This window comes from Melopsittacus undulatus, chromosome 7 (assembly GCF_012275295.1).
Source record: "Melopsittacus undulatus isolate bMelUnd1 chromosome 7, bMelUnd1.mat.Z, whole genome shotgun sequence".
In the NCBI taxonomy this organism is placed as follows: domain Eukaryota; kingdom Metazoa; phylum Chordata; class Aves; order Psittaciformes; family Psittaculidae; genus Melopsittacus; species Melopsittacus undulatus.
Window position 1 is genome coordinate 38,899,086 of NC_047533.1, and position 24,486 is coordinate 38,923,571.

Consider the following 24,486-nt stretch of genomic DNA (forward strand, 5'->3'; position numbering starts at 1 on the left):
AAATTCTTTTCAGTAAACAGAAAAAGACCCATCAGGCTTGCACTCTCCTCAGTGACCTAGTAAACACTGCAGCCTGCTTCTCACCAAAAGGATGGAAGGGGAATCATCAATCTTTAGCCACATTTTAGATGATGCTGTCAGAAAAAAGAACACACAAAGCACCCAGAAAGCACTTGGGAATTATTGCATGTTATTTGTTACTATCAATACATATTGTGCAGAGGAACTGACAGCAGGCATGACAGAGACAGAAGGCCACAAGTTTTCTTGACTATAAAATATTCCTGATCCTGTTTTGAGAAGCTGTACTTCAAGTGGGATGCCCTGAAGCAATTGCAGAGCACAATCTGGTAAGGTTTGGAAATGGGGACAGTGCCTTTAATTTTTTGGACCATATGACTTTCCACCTAGTGAAGGTGGAACACATGTTGAAAAACAGTCAGAGAAAGAACCTCCAGCTTTCTCACTAGCTCACTAAAAGTACAATTTGAGTTCAACCAGTTGCTCTGTGGCCAGACATGGTTAAGGTAATAGTAATAAACATCAGAGCGAAGCAATGCAACATATGTGTGTATTAAGACATTTCAGATTTCCCAAAGTGAATAACTAAAAAGAAGCCTTCTACTCTTTTTTATTTCTTTCAAAATATAATAAAAAAATCAGTACAAGATCGATCCAAACACCCAATTGCTCCCATGACCCTTATTAAATATTGTGAAGTTTAGCATATTTAGATTAAATCATTTTTATTTTAGTGTCTTAAAGCAAGACAACATGAGCCTGTGCTTAAAATCACAGAATGCTAGGGGATTCACTGGATTCTATCTTGGAGTACTGGACTAAAGATGGATTTTTAAGGACAACATACATATCTTAAACTGCAATAAATGCACTGTATTTATAAAAAAAATTATTAAATACCTTCAATGCAATTACTGAAAATTTGTAGAGGCTTCAGATACAAACTACTGCATGACTGTAACTATAATTTCTAACATATCCCTTTTCCATAGGAGTCCAGTAATTCTAGTCTTTCTGCAAAGTCTACCAAAACATAACTAAGAGTTAACAGTAACCCTCCCCGCTTTGGAAACTTAATACATATTAATTTTAGCCTCTTTTAAAAATACAAGGAACAGCAATCACACTGCATTCAAATATTCTGAGAACCACTCATTCTCTCAGCTTTTGCTACTGACAAGGAGGGAGAGTTAGAGAGTTTCCATTATGCAGAACAGGTAGAGGGAAATTTGCCTTTTTTATTATTAAAAGAAAATCTCATTAGTGTCCAGAACACAGAAGATCTCACAGCCTTTAGCTAAACACCTGTATTTCTTTGAATATTTCTTGAGGCCTGTGAAAAGTTTAAGAAAAATGAGCACAGCTCAGACTTCTGAAAAGGAATAATGCTGGGAGTGACAGTGAAGGGCCACCACTTCACACAGCAACAGCAAGACAGCAGGAGATGCTTAGGAGCACTGATCCCAGCCCATACAGCCTAAAACCCACACATCACAAAAAACAGTTTGTATATCGTATGTCCTTAATGTAGAATATGACCATTAAGAATTTCAGTACAACATGAATATATCTATGCCCAAAGAAATCTAAAATGGATGGGATTTCTTGTGATAAATTATTAAGACAAGCTAATGAGGATTTGTGCCTCTGACTCGTGACTACACATATTATCAACAATTAATAGACAAATTCTAGATAAAAAGGAGACCTGTTGAATTCAAGCTATACAAGCATACCAAACCCAAAGATTTTCAGTGATAATGCTCGCAGCTCTATCAGTATCAGGAATTAACTTGAGTTCCTTGATTCAAGAATGAAAAGTTAAAAAGTTGGATGCTCTGGGCTACAAGGACCTAGGAGTGTGAAACAGGATATGCCACAAAATTTATATTTATGGTAATGTTCAGAATATATGACTGCAGTCATTCCCCTTAGCCTCATTAAAATCACATTTTGAATAGCATTCAAAATGTGAATCAGTTTTGTTTGTTTGAACAAACAAAATGGTAGAATATTTAATAACGCCAAGAAGATAAGAATTAACAGTAACTTCTATATTCATAAATTGCATTTGTGTCTCTACAATAGAAAACAATATTGCCAGCATTTTTCCTAGCTTTAGCAGGTTTGTTGCATTCCAGACTACAGAAAGCACAGGAGAGGTGAAAAGAAAAAAAAATCAAAACACTCTTCTTGTGGGTTTTGAAATATTTTTCATACTGGTACAGAACTTCTTTTAAACATCAGTTCCATTGCCAACTCTCAGTACTCCTCAAACCTCATAAAATTTCCTGCCACTTCAGCTGATGAAAACTCTTTATTTTCACTAAATCAGTCCTGAAAACTGATGAGCTGATCTGAGAATCTTGTTTCACATTTTTATTTTAATTATAGAAGGAAAAAATAATGAATGCTTTTGCTTGTTTGGATTTTTTCTTTTTTAACTTAAAGCCAGGGGGTGATCATGGGCAAAGAACAGAGAATTAGCTAATGTAACTTGGCAAGAGCACCCACTATGAGTGGGCTAGAAACAAGACAAAACCTCAGAAATTAAAATAAATAAATAAATTATTCAAGTGTAGCTATGAGAGAAAAAACACAGAGGTATCAGAGAGATGCAATAGGATCCATTAAGCACACTGGAAAGCTGTTAAGTCAGCCTTAAAATAGAAGTTAACTGTTTTATTTCTCTAGGGATTTTTACAACACACACATTTTACTGTCTTAAAAAGGAAAGAAGCATCAATCTGAATACATCTTGCTGAAATGCTCTAAATATCACACTTAAAGGGGAAAAAAAAAATTGAAAACTGAATTTCTTAAAGCTCAATCATCCAAGTATTTGTTCAGTTCCACCCATCCACCTCCCAGAAGGTACAGTTTGCAAATCTCAAGACTGATTTCCTAAGAGACCAAGAAGGAGAAAGTTAATTTGGATTAGACAGAGCAAGGTCTGGTTATCTGCCATCTTTGCATACTTTGAAGAAAACCAAACAGAAGTAGGACTTTAAACTGTTTTGGTCTAAGATTTTGGAATAAATATTTTTAATGAAGTTATTGCAGAGAAATGTAGAAACTCCTGTAGCTGCTTTTAAAATTTAAATAAATTTTGATCCAAGTTAAAGGATTGATCAATCTGTTTTTGTTGTATTTGAAGATTCATTTTGTGAATTTCCTCTACTGATGGCAATAAACTCATTCTATTTTGTTTTTTAAAACAAATCCTAGAAGACATTTTCAGAAATGTGAGTCCTTGGCACAACTAGGCCCCTGTGCAAATGGTATACACTAGACAGAAAATCAAAACATCCATGTCCGTATAATAACAGTATCCCCCACAAACATGCAAGACAGTTAAAAGCTGAAAGGCAGATAGAAAGCTCCACAAATCAAAAGCCCTTTATAACACTCAGAAGTTAACAAAATTAAATTTGCCTGCTATACCTCACCTGAATTAGCTGCACTCATTTCAGTAAGAACACCCTTTTGTGGTATAGAAGCTATATAGTTTTCCAGTGAGCTTTTCTGAAAGCAACCTTACCAGCTGTTAATTACTTTCCATTTCACACATGCTTCTGAAGAGAGGACATGCAGTCCCTAAGTGAAGTGCAGTCTGAGATTGGCCTGCATCATACTTAACACACAGCAGCTGAGAGCTTGCTTTGTTTCTGACAGTACATCACAAAGTATTGTCAGACTTCTGTGTCTCTTGGAAGTTTAAGATAGAGACTTGCTTCAAGGTGTAACCACCAGAAGTATAGAGTATAAGCTTTGTCATTTTAACAGTGTAATACTTAGCATGGAAATTTATCAAAAAACCCCATTTTTTTATCACTGTATTTAGATGATATGCAATACAACTAACTACTGGACTACTTGTGTTACAACTCTTTAACATAAGGAAGGTTAGAAGGACATGATGCAAGTCAGTTCACTCAGGACACTACCAAAACATCTACCATATGAGACTTCACTGAATGGTATCGGAACCTAGCTGAATTGGAATATGAAAAAGATGCAGATACTAAGGATTCACACTTGCCAAACAACATGGTTATGTGAAAGTCACTAAAGGGTTTGTGCAGGGGGAAGAGTGACATAGAAGGACCAATGTAGCACTGATTTGCTCCTAATATGTCACTTCTGACAACACATCACTCCCCGTGCTTCTGGGGACTTGCATGGAAATTTCATTGACTGTGTGGACAGCAGCAGGTGAGAAACAAGCTGCCGGAAGACCAACTTATAAAAAGACTAAGGTAGGATAAACATCAGCTTCCTTTTGTATTTAGTAATAGTCCTCTGCAGTTTTGCTAAGACATGATGCTTGATTAGCATATTATTACACCAACAATGTAATTTAACACAGATGTGATGCTGTACAGCTGTACATTAAACCTCAAACATTTTGGACGCATTCTTTCTACAAACAATTTCAGTTATCTTGGTAAAATAGAAGGCAAACAAAATATATAAAATATATATCTTGTTAGAAAAAGTTTATTGACTTAATTCTAACCAGTGTTTTCTCAAAACAACGATACGTGGCAATTAAATCCGAAACACCTCCAACAAAAAAATATTTTTGAAAATATTTTGTTAATTCCTCCACTGAGAATTACTTTTTAAAATCTTACTATGCAAATCATACACTGTTCATTCTTTGAAAAGGACAGCTCCACATCTGACAGAACAAGACACGTTAGTTGCCATGATATTTCTTTTCCTCATCTTCCCCCCTCAAGAACATCTGTCAAGCTCTCAAGTTCTGTTCAGCTCCCTGAAGAATTTCAGTTATTTACACAGCAAAATCATAGAGGTTAAGAAGTAAGTAGCTATCTTAACCTGAAACATACTGCACAATAAAGGGAACTGTATCCAACGGAAAATATAAACCTAGTAATGGAAAAAATTAGTTTTGTCACACTCCTGTACCTTTGCCCCTTTGACTAGTTGCATAACACCCAATTAAAAGAGAGGAGAAAATGCCATGTAAAGAGACAAATTAAATCATCCCTCTCTTCAGAGGTCAGAATGACTCTGGAGGACTAGAGCCTGAAGCCTAGAAAGGCATACATGACCTTTCCTGTTGCAGACAGAAGGCTTTACTTCTTGTACATGGGAGACAAAATTACAGAAAAGTTATGTTTGCTGAGAACTGCATGACCAATTTTAGCTCACTGGTTATTTTCCAGAATAGTCTTTATCCTGTTTCTCTGTAGGATATTACTGCTATTAAGGAACAAAACCATCATCCAACCCCACCAAATTCTGCCGATATAATTCATCATGGCTCATTCTCTTTCATGCAATTCTACACTCATCATCTGTGCTATCAGCACCCAGTAAGTTGTAGTTCTCAGGTTGCTTTCACTTCTTATGAAACAAACCAAAAGAAACATTTTGGAAACACTGGTCCAAACATTAGCCAAAACTTTTATGCAACTTCTCATGCTGCCCCCCAAAGGAAAGATCAGCTATTACCAAACGAAAACCTGAAAAACTATGTAAAATGTTATTTATCACTGTCTAAAAAAATCACTACTCAGAAATGCCATGAAAACAATTTTGTAATTAAGACAGGCCTCCTATAGTCTTGATGTGTTACTAATAAAATAAGAGGTCAATTTATAAGACAGATAGTGCAAATGATTTAACAACAGTGATAAGCTTTCCATTTCCTATTTAAAGAAATGGCCACAATGTTTTGCCTGAGGGTTCACGACTGACCTCCTCGAAAAGCAAGTTATTTAGAGATATACAAAATAAAAAACTTAAAATCAAATAATCCAGGAAAAAAAATATGTACTTAGGATGTCGGATGTCTGGCAGGGATCGCTCCAGTGCTATGTTGTTGCTAACAAATATGTTAAAGCCATTTTCTCTATATGCAGAATCATCATGGTCTTCCTCTGTAAGAGGGTACGGCTTTCCATGTTCACCTTTCCCTGCAAAGAAAAAATATATTTGCCTTAAACTGACAGCAAAAAATGGACTACAAAGACAAAAATAAGTTAGATTGAATTTTAATTAGTACACTGCATCTGGAACATCTCTAAGGAACTTCTTGCAATGTCTTTAACAATGCTTTTGGTACTTGCAATGTAAAAGTATGAAGTACATACAAACAATGGGACTTGAAGGCCCCTCTGAATTCACCCAATTAATTTAGCTTTCCTTCTTTCCAGAGACACAGTAAGTTTAAAGCATTTTATACATAAAAATGTGGATTAAGCTAAGACCTTTTTGCATCAGAACCAAGATTTCATAGCAGTCATAAACAAATGGGTCAGTTCCAGCAGTTCTTCTGATAGGTATGAGTAACATAATTACTCAGTTACTCTATATTTCAGCAGTCAGAGCAACCCTCCCACCCCCCACCCCCTTTTCCAAAACCAACTTTTGCATTGAAGTTCAGAGTGTCCAACTTTCAAAAACAAGCAGCAAGGAAACCAAGTATTTTGCTCTGGGGTCCTTGAGCACCCTTGAGCTTGAAGAGACCAGCCAGATGTACTCAGTCCTTCTAATGCCTCAGCACTGCTGATTTGTTTCCAGAAAGTGGGCACTTTGGTTACCTAAAGAAATTATCTGCTCGTTCCCTGGCAAAGAACAGGTCTTCTATTCCAGCTTTTTATTCCCAAGTTATTTCTCATCATCACTCACTTGGCTTGCTCAGTACATACCTCAGGCAAACTACACCTCTATCTCTTCCAGTCAAAGAGTAGAGAACACACAAACACACTTCAAAGAAAATCAAAACACAAAAGCCTTCACTTCTCAATTATTTTTACTCTTCTTATTCTTTCAGAGGATGAACACTTTAGAGTTTCTAAGCTCTTCATACCTACTCAGGTTCCCAAGAAGATACACTTTCTTCTACATCCAGTTGATCAGCTTATAACCTCTCTGTCTTCCTCCCTCCAGGCCCACTTATAAGAAAATACCTGCTTCTTCCTGAGCTTTTTTAGAGACATTTATCAACTTCCCAGCTAGATTTGATAGATGACCACCTGACCCTCAGCTAATCAGGAGCAGCTGCAGGAGGGGATGAAGAGAAAGTGACTGTAAGATGAAAGAAACATCCAGTGGTATTCTTAAAGCCTGTGAACCTCTCTCATTGCTCTATTTCATATTGTACAAGCATAAAATATTAAAAACATAGAATATGCAACTAAAGATTCTGTAGCCAATAAATTTTAGATTTTTTTCAGATAAAATAATATTTTTTATTTAAAAACTTTGTGCATGTAATTGCAATTTCATTTAAATTCTTAAAGGAAATAAGGTTATTTACAAGGGAAAAATATCTTATAATGAAACACTCTTTGTTTATGCTATTTCATTGCTAACAGGTACCTTGCAATTTTATTTTTTTTTCCAAACACCCCTAACAGAATACAAAATCTGAGACTAAGTTTCTATGTGAGTCCTTAGGATTTCATACTAAGCATGGGGAGGAACCATAATATTAAAGAGGCAGCTGATGAGTCAGAGTACTACTTAAAATTCAATAGTACAATCATATGAAATCTGTTTCATAATACAGTAACAATAAGCTAATGTCATTCAACCACCAAGATATAGAAATTTTAGCCCCTTTTTGTAGTACATATTCTAAATAGACTAGCACATATGTAGTATATATTCTAAAATTTTAATTTGCTTTTAATAAGAAATTTATCCAGGTAGTTACAAATATAATGGAAATTCCAGAATAAATTACCTATATGATAAAAACATACTATTGACCTGCTGGAAAGTAGTGAAGGGGAAAGGGACCTGGGGGTCCTGGTGGATAGGAGGATGACCATGAGCCAGCAATGTGCCCTTGTGGCCAAGAAGGCAAATGGCATCCTAGGGTGCATTAGAAAGGGTGTGGTTAGTAGGGCAAGAGAAGTTCTGTTCCCCCTCTACTCTGCCTTGGTGAGGCCACATCTGGAATATTGCATCCAGTTCTGGGCCCCTCAGTTCAAGAAGGACAAATGATCTTTCGAGGTCCCTTCCAACCCTTGGGATTCTGCGATTCTGTGCTGTTTTTGCAATATAATTGTCTGTATGTTTCAGCTATTCATTCACCCTGTATGAAGAAAAGTGGATTCTTTGCTTTTTTTAAAGGAGTCCATTTGGCTATTCAGGAAATAAGCATTTTTCATAGTCCTTCATATTATCCCCTGCTAGTGAAACTGAAAGCAAGTACTTCTAAAGTAGACTTCCACTCTTACTCACTGAATATGGAGCACTATCACTGTGCACAAGCACAGAATAGATATCTTGGTTGTTATCTAGAACAACTCAGAAACAGGCTGAACCTTCTCATAGTGCAGTTTATAAATTGCTTCTGCACTTATAGTACAGTAAGTTGGGCCATGAAGCGCACTAGAATTTGTGAAGTGTGACTCTTTCCTAACACTATATAAAAAGTATGAAATAAAACACGTAGGTCATGAACAGAGGCTTGTGGGCTTTTATGAATCCCATGAATATTTCTCCCAGCTTTCTTGTTTGCTTGCTTTCTCACCCTGCAGCTCACACTGATTAGCTAGAGATCAGGTGGTCATGTACCAGATCCAACTGAAAGCTGTTGGCTAATTTCTGTAAAAGACCTCAAATAAGACCAGACTATTTCTTATGAGGAGGAGAGAAATAGAGAGCTTGGAAGGCAAAGATAAAAAAAATAAAAATAAAAAAGGAAGTATAGCTTTTGGATAATCAGTAAGCCTCAGGAGTTCCTTTTGTACAAAAAAAATGCTATATGTAAGTCTCACGGCATTAGAAATTATCATAAGCACATTAAAACTCTTTTCTGTCATTGATATGCTTTCCTAGATGACTGACAGTAACACTGCACACTGGTTCGGGGCAGGACTATCCAAAAGTTTACCTGAAATGACAGGGTGACAAGGGGAAACTTCACAATGCAAGAGTAAAATTCTGGTGAAAAGGATTGTGAAGGAGTTCAATGTCCCATTACTGGTTACAGAAAGCTACTTTAAACCAATCAATAGACAGATATAAGCCCTCTTATACTATTTGTTCTGCCTGAAGGCAAAACAGCAATTCAGAACGCGTGTAAGGGGTATTAAGTATTTGTAGAGAAGAGAATAAAAAAGCCCAATTTTTTTTCCTCTTTGAGTTTAAAAAGGAGCTTACCCAAATGTGGTGAATAAAATCAGTCCAGCACCTGATACTCTCTCTGAAACTCATCTGCAATTGCAGATTAAAGATCCCCAGAATATTAGAACAATCAGACATTTTAGTTTGATTACTTGGATTTTGATTTTTCAGTGAGGTGGGAAAGAAGGGGAAGAACCCAAAAGCACAAGAATGACATATTCATTGTGGCCCAAAAAATCCCATTAGAAAGCTCCATTGTCTGAGAAGCCTAACAACACTGTTTAAATCATACAATGTGGTCTTTGTGGTTACAGAGTTATTACACTGATTTTTAATTCAGTACTCAATGTAGGCAATATTTTGAAAACATGTTTGGGTTTTGTTTTTTTTTTTTTTCTTAAAACACTATGATGGTTTTGGAGTTGGCATCTCTGCATTGCTTAGTATTATGTTATTGTTAGAATGCACCATTAATGCACCATCTCAAAATGCTTCTCCACAGATACTCAGATAAACAAAATAGTGAAGTAAGGTATTATACCCATCCAAATAAAGTACTAGCTTAGCCAACTATCAGATGCTTTGTAAGGCTTTTTTTAGCCCCACTCAAGGATGTTACTGTCTCCTAGGAAACAATATACTCTATACCTAGCCCTAAAGGTTTTAAGTTTTATGCTTGACAACTTGTGACAACTGATAGTTCAAGGACACCTCAGTTAAAGCATCTTCTGCTTATTTTAAATACAGATACACCAGAAGAAGAATAAATCCTCTTGAACGACAGATGGCATGAAGGACAGAGGATTAGGGTGAGAAAGAAAATAAAGAAAAAAAAAACATTCTGTATCCTTGGTACAAATGTGTAACAGCAGAATAATGGCTCTGGACTAGCAACAATGGTACAGTTGCCAGGTATGATAATTATAAAGAGAATAGGGATATTATTGTCAGAATCTATCAGCTGTAAATCAATTCGTACATGCAACAGTTGTTATGCACTGCTTCAGCATGAAATGGACAGGGGACCTTGCTTAAATTAAAAACATCAAAACACATTGAAACAAGTTCTGGTTTCAGGGTCTTCTGGGTTTTGTTTTGGGTTTTTTTTATAATAGAGATAAACACTATAATTAAACAGGCATGGTAAAAAAAATGGCTTTGCCATATAAGTTAAAAGAAGTTAAACAGTTGCTTGACATCTTAACACAGGAAACTAAGCAGATGAAGTACAAAGCTAATCTGTAGGGAGAAACTGTGTACAAATCTGAATTATTTACTGTTTATATGCACTGCTATTAGTTTACTCTGGGAAGTCTTCACAGTCACACCAAGTCAAGACTATAATTCAGTAAAATATTTAAGCACAGCCTTTACTTCAAGCATTCATGCATGCTTTAATCCAGTAACAGTTGTAATAGGGAAAAAGAATTCTCTATGATGTGCTAAATGTTTTACTAACTAAAATGAGTTTAATACATAAAACTACAAATAAGTAAGTCGTCTCAGTTACAGTGCATCTTATTATTTTGGATAAAACACTTTCGCTATTTTTTTTAAGTTTCTGAGGAATTTTGCCTACTACCTCTAAATATTCCATCCATAATCTAGTACAATATTTTCTGTGCACATCATACGTAAACTCAGAGCCCATCCTCTCACATGGAAGTTCTCATGGATAGAACAGATACCTAATCTTATCCTAGAGCAATATTTCACTACAAAACTGAAGTGCCATGGTGGGGAGACTGACTGTATTTCTTAGTAAGGGTAGACAGGAGAAATACAAATTCAAAATTAATGCAGTCACATGTCAACTTCAGAAAAGAAGTGTAAAAGTAGAAATGAAGATTATCAGCTGAATAAAACCATTAAGGTCAGACATCATCTTCCACCTTCTTGGCACCTAAACCTCTACACAATAACCTTTTATGCTCCCTTATACAAGAGTAAGAGAGCAACTGCTCTGTTTAAAGAAATGTGTACTATTTCCTATGAAATTTCTGATTTCCCTAATGTATGCCTGTATATATGTTTCCCATCTTGCACTGCGGAGATGAACTGCATATTATTTCAATTATTAAGTATAACAGGTTATCAATTTAAACTGTTACCACATTCTGCTTTTTGGTGAAGTACAGTTCCATTTGAATACAAACAAAACCATTTTATTCCTTACTTTTCCTTATCCTCAGAGACAAAGGGTGCGACACTTCTGCTAAGATACTGGTTACATTATCTTGAACAGAGAGTTGTTTTAATAAATGCACTAAACAGTGAATGTCTCAGCTTCTCCTGGAAAATCTACACTTGATGAAATTCTCATCTTGTTTGCAAATTTTGCATTTTCAAACCTTTAAAAGACATGTAAGTGAGCAATTTTTACCTAAAATTAGTTAAGAGTCAAAATCAGGGACCAATAGAGAGTAGTCCTTGGGGAAAAAATGAAGTTGTTTTATCAAATCACTTTCTCCCTTTATACCAGAAAAGAAACTGCTTACTTTGAACAAATGTTTGGTTTGGTTGTTGGTTTTTGTTTGTTTTTTTTTTTTTGTGGTTCTACATGTTAATATCAATTTTCTGTAAAAAATATAAAAACTTTAATTCAATAAATGCATGAAGGAATTTTCTTTGCTGATTTTTATATTAAAACTGCACATGCCTTACATGAAAGTAATTGCTTCCATATCAAATGGAACTAACCAAGTAGTAAAAAAAGTGTTTATGTATATATGTGTTACGGTTTTTCAGATAGCTAATAAGAACATTTTACTAACTGTATGGGTAGTGAAACAACAGGATAGGCAATCCAGGGAACTGTAGAATTCATGAATAGCCAAGAAAGAAATGACAGCATGCCTCAGATGTATGACCGATACAACTTTGGCCATCTGTTGAGGTTGATGACAATCTTAAATTTCTTTGAACTCTATGAGAAATAAGAGGAGAACTGGAGGTAAATTGCTGGAATAAAACATGTATCAGAAACTGAAATTTACCACAAGTCTATTCCAGTTTTCCCAAACTTCTCAGAGTATCCCATCAGTTGTACAACGTCACAGGCCTAATTTATAGGCAAGAAACCAAATTAATTTTACATCAATGGAAACAGGATCCAAAATATTCTTTTTTTCTTTCCGTACGCTGCCTAGTAACAGCCATTGCAGTAAGATTTACAACAGTTTTAACTATTTATTACATAACTCATACCTCTGTCAAGGTCTGAGGCAGTATTAGGGAAGGCTTTTCCTTAGCATTACAGACACAGCTATAGTCAAACCTTATGCAACTGGGAAAAATAAAAACCCTGTCAAGGAAATCCTGAACAATACATTACTGTTTCAATATCAATCTACTGCAGAACACAAACAATCCAAAATTAACTTATTTTCTGGTAGAAAGCATTAAAATTTCTACTATTTTATTAACCTTGAGATGACATAGCATATACAGGTATTTCTTTCAAAGACTGTGTAGTTCTCAGCAAGTGGGATAGATATGTTATTGTCCTTTCTGTATTGCTACTACAGTAGCATGACAGTCAGCAGGAGAAATATGAACTAAATTGTTTCTCTCTTCAGAAATGGCTTTATAGAAAAACAACGGGTTTGGAGAAAAAGGGAGAAAAACATATAACTTTAAAATTTGTTATTTGACTGCTGGCTCACATCCAGAATGGAATGTTTTTTTTCCCAACAAACCACAAACCAAACCACAGGAACATAAAAATACTCCCAAAAAGAAACGACAAAAACAAAGAGAGAAGAATATGCTCCTTAAAAAAATTAAAAAGGTATATTCATACTGTACTGTAGTTGGATCTTTAGAATATTGTTTGCTTATCATTCACATGAGAGAACTGAGTAAACTGTTGCTAACACAGAAATGAAATCTATACTTAGAGCAGTGATGCATTTCCCCACCCCTCAAGAAAAAGAAATCCCATACTGAGTAGGAGGTAGATAAAGGAAAGGCATTTACTGGAGAGGAGATGAGAGGGACAAATGGGAACCTCTGAAATGTACTTATTTTATATACGTTTGAGAAGCATTTCTATACAAAGAAACAGAAACTCCTAGCAAAAGACACATGGTGAGTCAGGGCAGCTAAAAGATGCATGTGGTGAGCAGAAGAATGAAGCAGCATGGGTAGTAGGGCAAGAAAAAACAACATCAGGCAGGGTGGCAGAAGCACCAGGTCGCAGCACTGAAGCTCTGACAACTTGACCCGGGTCTTGCTGCCTCATAGGAATCCACAGTTCACAAAAGTAATGAAGAATGTCATTCAGGAGTGGGGAAAAATCAGCTGGCCTATCCAAAGAGGACTGCAAAATTCTTATTGTTATACTTAAGGAATTAGCTGTTATATGTTGTTTATTTATCTTTAATAAAATATTGTTTGCCAGCTCAATTATTTGCAAGAACTCTCAAGATTAATTCCTACAGGTATCTAGGCATTGTATTAGATATCACTTAAAATTTCAACCTGGCCTTTGCTGTTGGCAGTTGTGTTCTAGCAGAAAAGGTGCACTGTGCAGGTAACAGTTGGAACAATCCAACTCTGCTTACTGCAACTCTTGTATCACTCATTTCATTTTGGTCATTTTAAATCTGTGCTTTACATCTTAATGTGCTTTACTGTGCTCTACTGTGCTTACTGTGCTTTACATCTTAAATATGTGCATTTTCTCAATCAGTAATAAATTCCTAAATCATATAGCCTGTGCTTTATAGAAAATAAGAGTAATGTATCCTTCACCTTTTTCATCCATTTGAAACATTAAAAATGCAGCCTCTGAATTTCCAACATATGCATCATGAAGTAGAATCACATTGTGTGGAGAAAAGTGATTGCTTTAAAATACATCATGAGGGTAATCAGTGGCATCGTTGTGTTTCAGCAGAAGAAAGACTGCATATGGTTCTGAAAAGTAAGTTGTCTGAAGGCTTGAACAAAAGCTTCACAAAAATAAATAATGTTTTTAAACAATCTACAGCTTTTATCACTTGCTGCAAGTACTACAATGGCTTGCCAGGCAGAAAGACTCATCTACCCATTTCCCACATTAATAAGTCTAGAAAAAAAAGGAAGAAAAAAAAAGACCATACTATTTGGTATGTCCAGTGTATTTAGAATGCAGCAGTGTACAAGGCAAGATAAGCAGCAACACATGCTGTTTTGATATGAATTGGTCTATCACTACAGCAGAGCAGCAATATCCTCAGTAGTGTTCTGCAGGCTGAGCTGAATCTAATCATAAATCTGTAGCCAGGGGATGCACAGTACATCTTCTATTTAGTCTAACTACTTATCACCAAATGCCACAGCCACCCGAATGCTTTTTCCATTTAACATTAGAACAGGCTGGCTGTAGACCATTAATCAGAGACAAATGCCGAATGAGCAAGCATGTGGGCAACAGAACACAACCACAAAAAAGGCTTCACAGTTTGGTTTAGTAACTGAATGACCTGCTAGGAAAAAAAAAGACCTACTATGGAACAAAATTACCTGAAAAAAAAAATCTAATACTGTTAAGGTGTTTGTTTCAGTGCTTAAATAAGTTAATTCACAGAAATTGCATCAAGAATGGCTTTCTAGTAGTCTCTAGACACAGTGGGTCTTCTATAATTAATGCATATGTCCAAGATGATTTCTTGAAAGAGCTCACAATGTTACTAACATGGTATACACAGGAACTAAGCAGCTCCACAAAGTTTATGCAAAATTACAGCTGCATAGGTACAGTTTTAGAAAGCCCAGAAATACAAAATGATGGGGTTTTAACAGCTGTAAGAACACAATGCATTTCCCTCCCCTTCTTTTTTTTTTTTCCTTCATTCAAAAATGTAATATTACCATGGACCAATTACTGCACACAATCACAGGAAAACAAAGGATGTTCATGGAACCAGCCTATTAATAACAGTTTTATTTCTTAATTCTTTTTTTTTTAATGAATTCAACCTAAACTAGCTCTAGAATCTGGCTTTGTGGCTGTTGCACAACAAAGATGGAACAACCTGTAAAAATCAATTTAGCTACGTATGATTCAACATTATGCAACAGCACAGTCACTGTTGCACTGAAAGCACTGCTTCATGATGTGCATCATACAGAGAAAGAACCTATGAGCTGTCACAGCTCCCAGCAAATTTAGATTTAGTTTGTAAGACTCCTAACAGAAGAAAAAAAAATTATATCCATTCTTACATATGAAGATAGTAAATATTCACAGTTAAAGTCTGAGACAGATCCAGAAGCAAATTATGTCACCTGATTCCCCACATGGTGATTCAGCGACAAGGCCATCCTTCTTCCTACTGTAAAGCTGAAAAGAGTGCCTATAAGCAAGCAGAGTTTGCACACCCAGGGCCAAGAAAGTAACTTTCTCAGGTAATATATATGTGTTTTATTGCTTTCTCAGGTCCATTCTGATCTATATATTATATAACGTAGTGCCATATTTCTGAGATGATAATTAGTTTAATATGAAACTGGAGATGAGCATGCAAATAATGATCTGATTTAATAAAAATGCAGCCACCCTCACCTCCACACATTCAGAGATAGTATTATTATCCTTGAGACAAGCAATATAAGCCTACGGAACTGCAGTAACATTACAAAATACAGCAAAGTGCAGAATGACAGATGAACAACTGAAACTCCGGTTATGTCACATTCTTGGGACTGGTCTACCTAAGTCCTTCTGCTTTAATTAAAACATAATATATTTTTTTCTACCACATCCAAAGTAGGACTTTGAACCTCAAAACCCTTCTCCTTTTTATGTTTTCATTTGGCAAATCAGACACACTACTCTTCCGAAAACTGTTTCAATGCTGCATATACTCATTCCTACCATGCTTCCCAGTGACTGCCTTTCCTTCTTCTTATAACATACTACCAGTGCTACAATCATTAATATTGCCTTTTATCATTCATTTTGTGGCTTAAAACACATTCTATCTTTGAAATGATAAAAGATTTTCCTATGGTAAGGAGATTCCTGTGGTAAGTAAAACTACACTTAATGCTTCCCCGCTATGAGCACAGCTCTGCACAGCCCTCTTCCTCCCTTGCCATTGATTCACCCTATCTCTCGATGAAAAGTATCAAATTAATGCCAGCCTTTTTTCATATCCCTGATACAAATTCGAAGAGATTTCATATATTAAAGACAACTGAAATTTCCTGTAAATATATGCTATGGAATCAAGCAGAGGCAGATGTGGAGACTCAAAAAATCTTCAGCCATGAACTTAGCAGATTTTCAAGGAGTTAGTTTAAAATATTTTCTATTTAAAAGGACAACTCATTACTTACAGAACACAACTAAATATTTATTCCAGAGCTACATTTACACATCAGCAAGAATTCACATATACCCACTGGGAACTTTTTGGAAAAAGTTAATTTGCCAAAAACTGGTGTTTGTATTCAGCCAAATGAAACAGCTGATTTTTTATTTTGTTTTTCTTTTTGTTGATGTCTGGGTTGAAAAAAATCAAAAATACATTTTGAAAAGCAAACGGCTAAAATTACAGGCTTTTTCAAAATCTTATCTAAAAACCAAAACTTAGTTAATTAAGAAAATTAATTCAGAAAATCCTGTTTGTGAACCAAAACTATACTTCCTCATTTAATCACAGATAGAAAAGAGTTTCACCTCTTGTCAGTTGTCACTGGCATAAATCACTAGCAATGAACTCACTTCCTTTACAATAGATTCATTATCCAGATGATGGCATGTGAAAATGCATGGAATACACTTACACTTATTGAAAGAATCTATCCCTCAATATGCCTTTAAAAGTGGTTGCTAAAAACAAATAGATGAATATAGAAAACATCCCTACATGGTACATTCACATTTTACACTAAGCAAAGAGGAATCTTACAACCAATTCCTTTTCTTCTCTTTTCCACTGTGTTTGTATCAGTTGACCAAGAAATACTCAAACTGATCATCCAGGCATCTAGAGAGACAGCTACCCTCAAGGATTATCATCACAGGACCTTCTCAAAACAGGGATGTAGCTCCAGAACTTAGTTCTTAAGTTTCCCTCAGATGAAAGGTCTGAACTGAACTACACGAGCTGGCCAAAACTGTAGCCAAGAATCTATTGTTTTATCAGTACCTTTATTAGCACTTTTAATATGTGTAATTCTTATCCACTAAATAAAACAGACATTAAATGAAAAAAATGTTACTTGAGTGTATGACATTGCCAAGAAATCTTCAGGGTCCCCTAACTTCCATGTAAAACTTCAGATTTCTCAGAAAAGAACCCAAAACAGATGAAAACATGGTCTGTATCACAGTTTATTCCCAACTTTAAAAAACTTTGATGGTTGTATAAGCCAGGGGGGGAAAAGTCATTTAAATATCATGCTGAAGTGACAGTATGTTAGCAACTTGCTTAACTTACTGATTAATAGCAGCTAATTAAAATGTCAGCTCTCTAGAACTTTAACAGCTCACAGTTTTCAGTCTTCTTTCTCAAGCATATGAAGTTTGGATTTCTTCCCAGCATAATAACTGCATTAGCAAAAGCTGGGAACAAAATATATAAAACCCACAAATAACCTAATAGATCATTTAGTTCAGGGCTTCTTTTAATTTTCATGTGATAATATTAAAATTACATTAATCTCTAACCTAAAAATATCTCATGAGTGACTTGAGGTTTTCAGTCACAAAATTAGCCTTTTCCCCAAAGAGCAGGCAAGCAGTTCACAAGGGGACCATCAGTGCTGGGAGGACAAAAGAACTGGCACCCTTTTAGCGTCTGCAAATTGCCCTCTGGAGACTATTCCTTCCCTGATTTATACACCAGTACTGTGTGCTTCATGCTCAGGGCTTCAGGATCAGTCTTGCCTTTTGTAAGTTGCCTTACAAAGAAGTAACTAGAAGTATCAGTAGCCTCATATACATTGACCAAAGTTTCCAAAACACATACATGCCACCCAATTAATTAGCATATAAAATAGAAGTAACAGTCAGGGTAACCTGAAATTAATTCAGCTATCATTTAAAAATGTAAAAATATAAACCTTTTTTAAGAGTAAATTAAATAAGGGATACCAAAAGCAAGGCTATCTCCATGAATTAAGAACACTGATAATGCAATTTATTTTATATATATATAGTATAATATATATATGTACATATAATCAATTTGTTTGTTTGTTTTTCCATTGAATTTCCTGGCAAGTCTTACTATTCACATTACAAACAACATCACGTGCAGGACTTTTAATTAAGATTGCCAAAAAAAAAGTTTGTTTCCAGCTTGTAGACAGCAGAACTTTGATGCATGTTGGCAGAACAAAATGCCATTCTCAGAAATGTGGGGATTTTTTTACTTTCTTTTGTTAGAAGGAGGATGGATTCTCCCAGATATCACACCACTACATCATTTGATGAGCTAGTATCTATAAGGCAAATTATAGTAAAAGAACCATATATCTCTGCCTTTTCACATATATTGACTAGATGTCAGACAAATTGCTTCACCAGTCCAATAATCTTTCTCTGTCAGCCTTGTTTAATGAAAACAGGAAAGAAAAGAAAGTCACTTTCCACATATTTCAGTCATAACCTTTATTGAGATAACTATACTAGACATTCACTTTACTCGTGGAGTTGATTCATACACTCAGAAGAAAAAAAGCTATGACATGAAAGTAGGCACAGTTAATTTTTTTTTTAAGGAATGACTGTTAAATCCAAACATCTTGTTGGCCTTTTGAAGGGCAAAAGGGTAAAAAATATTCCAAATTTGTGTTGATGAACGTAACTATGTAATCTTCTGCATTTTCTATAAATGAAAAAAGCTTACAATATCTAGTCAAATAGAAGCACACAGCTAGTATCATACAACATTATATTATATATCATCTTTGAAGAATCTTTACAGTTGCAGTGTTAAGGAAGGCAACTGGTGAATTTTAAAGTGTAAAGAGATTTCTAATTTCTTTAGAATGGAGTGCTTATGATTATCATCATAATTATTCCACATCTGTAACATGCAAGATTACTGACTAGTGTGCAGGTAACATGTGACACTGGTATACGATGCTGATAGCAAATTCCCTCAAGTATTATGCAATCAGACCTCCTAAAGAGCCTTGTTTAATTGTTTGGCTAGTCTTTAAAACTGAAGTTCCTCTTACGGGTCATTTGACTTGGATTCAGGTTAAAGGACTGTCTTAATTAAATCTTTAAAAGAAATAGTCTTTAAAGTTCATTGACAGAAGCTTATTCCATGTTTTAAGCTTAAAAAAATGACACAAAAATGGTAAGGAAAAATTATCTTTTGTCTTTCCTTCTGAATTGAAGAATATGGTCTTGATATGCTATAATTGCTGTCAAGTACTTGTTCCAGCTCTTTTGCCACAGTTTTGTTAGGATTCATTTCCCTCTTCTTTGAATTGAAATTTTCATAGCAAAAAAAGCAACACTTTAAAACTGGCATACAAAGGAAAACAATGTTTCTTTGTGCCGGTGAGTCAAGCACTAATAGGTCTAAACTGACCAGCTTGGTAATTTTTACACCTATCGCAACAGACAACTGACTCAATCTAGATGATCTATAATGCTGTCCTCCTCCTTCCACACGTACAGATCTAGTCTGAAAGTCTCTCGGCTCTTTGTTCATTTCAAACACTCCCTGCAAATGAGCCACATGTTTCAGAAGACTACCCAGATAGAATAATTTTTAAATCTCTCTCTTTCTGATGACTTTTTTTGCTGATACTGAAAATATAATTTTCTTTCTTACTGTCATGGTAAAACTCAACATACCAGTGCCCAGTACGGAAGGATACACTGAAGATCACTTTCAGTGCTCTAATTAATGAGTCAAGGGGATGTATTATGAACTCTGTTCCCCCTTCCTTGGCCTATCAGGTAGTCGTTAAAAATTAGGTTACCAATTACATTTAGGTGGTATCACTGATAAGTTTTCAAAGGCGGGGGGCAGGCAGGGAAGAACAGGGAAAACTTTAGCTAACTTCAACCACAAGAAGGGCCTCAAATCTTTGCTGTGAGTACTGACACCACAGAGTCATTTGTGCATTGAAAAGAAAGCTTGACTACGACTTACTGCCACACAAACTCCTTCTTACAAAGAGATGTAAGTGGCAAGAATTAGTTCTAGCATGTGAACAGTTTCTTGACAGAGACAAATGCTATTACAGCCACAGCCTTATACTTCCTGGCTTCCTCTGAGCAGTGTAAATTTGGTTGTAAGTGGAGACTGAGTGGGGGTGTGTACTAACCCAAAATTACCACTTCAGTAATTCTGTAAAATGCTATTCCACAATCTGACATTTATAGTCGTCAAGGAGAAAACTTGTGAAAAAAAACAAACCAAGCCATATTTTCTAGATACTAGGCTTTAAACTTCTGGAGAAGGCATCACTGAAAAATCTCTTTACCAATCAATATTTGAGAGCATAATACGCTTATTTGTATTTGGTACCCAGCTCCAAACTGCTCTCACTGTTTTCAATATGACTATTTAGACCATTAAGCTTGAGTAAGAGTGGTAGAATCAGACCATAGTCTACAGCACTTTATATTTACAGGGTAATTGTGTTTTAATATGTTAAACACTTTATGTAACTGCAGTAGACTGTAACTATCTTTCACATTATATATCCTTTACATGCCGTCTTCTTGACAAGCAATGATTAACAATACATTTTTCAAATTTTTTAGTCATGTCAGACTTGCATCAAGATAAACTGATAAACATTTTCTCCTTTTACAAAACAATACATTGTAAACTCCATGAAGCATATTTATGATTAATGCTATGAACAACTGAGTTACGATTGTTTACTGAGGCCTTGGCTACCACTACAGTTCCAATTATATTGCAAGTTCTTAAATTCTCTCTACAGGAATTGCAAGTTCAGAGGCTTAAATTAAAGTTTGTTTAATGTATGATGATGACACAATTCCCAGTATATATAATCCCATTCGACATACGGGATAAGTAAATCAATATTTTAATATGAGCTTCTTTCCCTGCACAACTTTTATTGCATTTAGCTGTATAGGTATCACAGAGCTAATTTTTTCGTAACTAATAGGGAAATAAATTTAATGTTACCATCTGTATGGTGCTGCCTCATATCTTCTAGAGGCACTCTGAGACTAGGCATTGCTTTGACAAGCTCTTCTGAATTTAAGAGTGGCCACTGTTCAAAACAATAAGGCTTAACCACGCCAGTTTGCAGGAGTTATTTTATTCCACTTTATTCTCAAAATTTCTTGAACAGAAGTAACAGGTTAAAAAAGAAATCACCTTTGCACAATTTCTTTAGGTCACAGAGAAGTCAAATCTCAGGTGGTACCTACTTTTTATTGCTGTACAAGAGCACTCTTGATTCTTTTTCCTCCTTTTAACATTCTACCCCAAGATAGAGTTTCATTCTATTTCCATTTTCATCACACATATATACAGTTAATTTCTTTTTCAATGTCTGTTTAGTTTGTTTATAGAACTAATCTGTATGAATGTTTGTTTGTAGAACTATAGAACATACTGTCTGACTGTTTATAGAACTACTCTTTATGAAATGCCTGCACTGAGGCACGTAAAGGTCAAGATCTTTAAAATCCCATTCTCCTGGTCAAGATAATATTTTGAAGAAGCAGAATGGCAAAGACTATACTGAATATAGGAAATTCTTTCTGTCCACACAAGGTTTCCCCATGCTACTTAAATATACAAATAGGAGGAACAAAGACTGGGATAAACATTGGGTGACACAGTACATTCAAAAAGGTTTTTTCCTCCGGGATCTATTAGCATATAGGAGAAAAATGGCTCAACAGTCAAACAAAAGTATTAACAGCCACATCTTGGAAGTCACTTTATCAATTCCTTAACCAATTTATTTTGAAGACAAAAGTTTCTTACAAACTTATATTTAGTGCTATAAACACAACTCCTTACCTGTTCTCTCAGAAATTTGCTTTCAATTTCACTGTATTTTCAATATCCCTCATGGAATGTAATCATTTTGGCATACATATGCAAAATGCTAAAAATATCTCCAAAAGTATTTAAAGAATAGAAATTGAAAGCAAACAAATAAACAAAAAAACTACTACAGAACTTGCAATATGCAATCTTTCTACATCAGTTTATAGGCTATTAAATTCATTAATAAAATCGATAAAATATTTTTCAGAAATTAAACCTTAACTTTTTATTTTCAGTCAGTTCTGCTCAGCTGGAAAGCTTCTATTTTTCTATTCCTCCAGTTCCCCCATTGCAGTATTTTACAATGAGAATGGTATCATTTGTAGTTAGAAATAGCTTTTCATTATTAGAAATAGCACCATATTTAAATATAAACATTCAATCTGTGCTTCTTAAAAAGTCAAGAATTATACATTTGAATCTTTCCTCTTATCTGAGAAGGGCTGTAATTCATCATTACTTCTATTACTTGTAATTGATGAGCACATACATCTGAGAATTTCTTGAGGAAAATAGATACAATAACTTTCAGAAATGGAGTAACAATAACATTGACTGATTCTCTGGGACTTCCAGTCTTACTACCCAGGACATAAAGATAGAGGTGGAATTGACAGAATTTCTTCTCATGGGTACTTCTAAATTACTACCTTAGGCCTTCATGGCTCTCTCCTGTGAATCTCATCCCTCAAAGGAGCATTCAGGGATCTCAAACTCCTGGCTCTGAACAGAAAGCCTGAAAAATCAGTGGCCACAGGTGCTACAGCAGTTGCCATGCTCCTGCAATGAACATCTTGGCAGACATGTCCTCAGAGTCCTCACCAGACAACCAAAGGGAAGTAGGGAAACCTCTGATGTAACCTCTGAAAAAATCGCCAAGTCAGAAGCTGATAAATAGCAGTATTAGGAGCCTCAGCGTTCAGGTTCTGTATCAAAAAACAGAGGCAGATTTACACTGCCCTGATACAGCGCTGCTGTAGCTGGACAAATAAGCATACCAGTAGCTACCTGAGTTATTACTACACAATCTGCATTTACATTCTACTACATAATCTTGCACTCACAACTATAAACTGAAATGCAAGAATGCTCTTCTGATATAGATATGACTTTGTTTACTACTTACACAAACAAAAATTGGCAGATGTAAGATTTGCATTTGTTTGTAGTTCTCATATTTTTTAATGCAAATTAAGCATATTCTTCATCAGAGCATGTCATCAGTTGCATTCCCAGAGGAAAATAAATTAATAGAAACAGCTCTTATTTTAAATGCTGATTTCTTGTCAAAAGATGGCATGACATATCAGCTCCAATAAAGTCTGTTCATCTGATTAGCTTATTCTGTTCCCTCCGAGCCATTGTAATAGTTGCTTGACTTAATGGCTTACTTTAGAAAACTGTAACAATTAAACCTCTTTTTTTCTTCCTGAAGTATCTATCCCAACTGTTTAGTTGCGAATCACGGGTTTAAGGTAAATTTTGCATTCCTTTTCCTGCATTTGGCTTTGAGGTTATGACAGAATAATATTCAGAGAAAAATGTAAGTAACTGGGTTAGCTGAATTAAATAATTCTCATTCAATATGTCTGTTCTGTACTGATGAGCAGTACATTTAAAATAAATCATTAAGGTTTCCTTTCTGCCTTTGAGGTCATCAGGGTTTGGGTATCTGGCAACTAATTGGCTATCTTCCCTATTCCACCATTAGTATAGCTATTAATACTTTTGCAGCCCAACAGCACATTCCCTTTATTGGCTTTTTGCATTCTTGTCTCAAAATTAACAAAATAAAACTATTAGAACTGTTTTGAAAATCTTATTTTCACTCATAGGGATTGAAAATATTAAAACTGCATTCAAGTCTTGGTGAAAAAGAAATAAGAAAAGAAATAAGCTGCAAGTAAAATAGCAAATTAATTTGTATTAGAGAAATAGTTCTGGTACTTTTCCTAATCATATTAAAAACGCAACAGTAAACATGATAGTATACAAAAACATACAATTAACCTGTATCTGCAGATCTCTCAGTGAGGAATTTTTAACCCATCTGTGTGCCCACTAAACTTCAGAAAATGCAAGTTTTTGAATGTAGAGTTGGGTCATTTGGATTTTGTTTGCTTTTCTAGAAGTAATCTTATGCACACTCAAAGAGGCTTGCCTGGACTTTGCTATGTGAAACAGCTTCATATTTGCTTCTCCTATTCTTAACAAACAAAATATGTACTTTCCAAAAGTAAGCACCTCATCCCAAGAAATACCCACCATGAATACGTATCACAAGTCTTCAGATTACATGCGTAGCAATTAGTGAATGTGTCTTCTGCTGTAAAACTGACATCCTAGA

At 35.3% G+C, this 24,486-nt stretch overlaps 1 protein-coding gene across 1 annotated transcript in view; it reads right to left on the minus strand.

The window, feature by feature from the left end:
* The window catches only part of GALNTL6 (polypeptide N-acetylgalactosaminyltransferase like 6), a 463,044-nt gene that overhangs the window by 276,336 nt on the left and 162,222 nt on the right, over positions 1–24,486 (minus strand). The window contains exon 3 of the mRNA XM_005145519.3: positions 5,831–5,969. Coding sequence (XP_005145576.1) covers positions 5,831–5,969 — 139 coding nt within the window. The remainder of the gene's footprint in view (positions 1–5,830; positions 5,970–24,486) is intronic.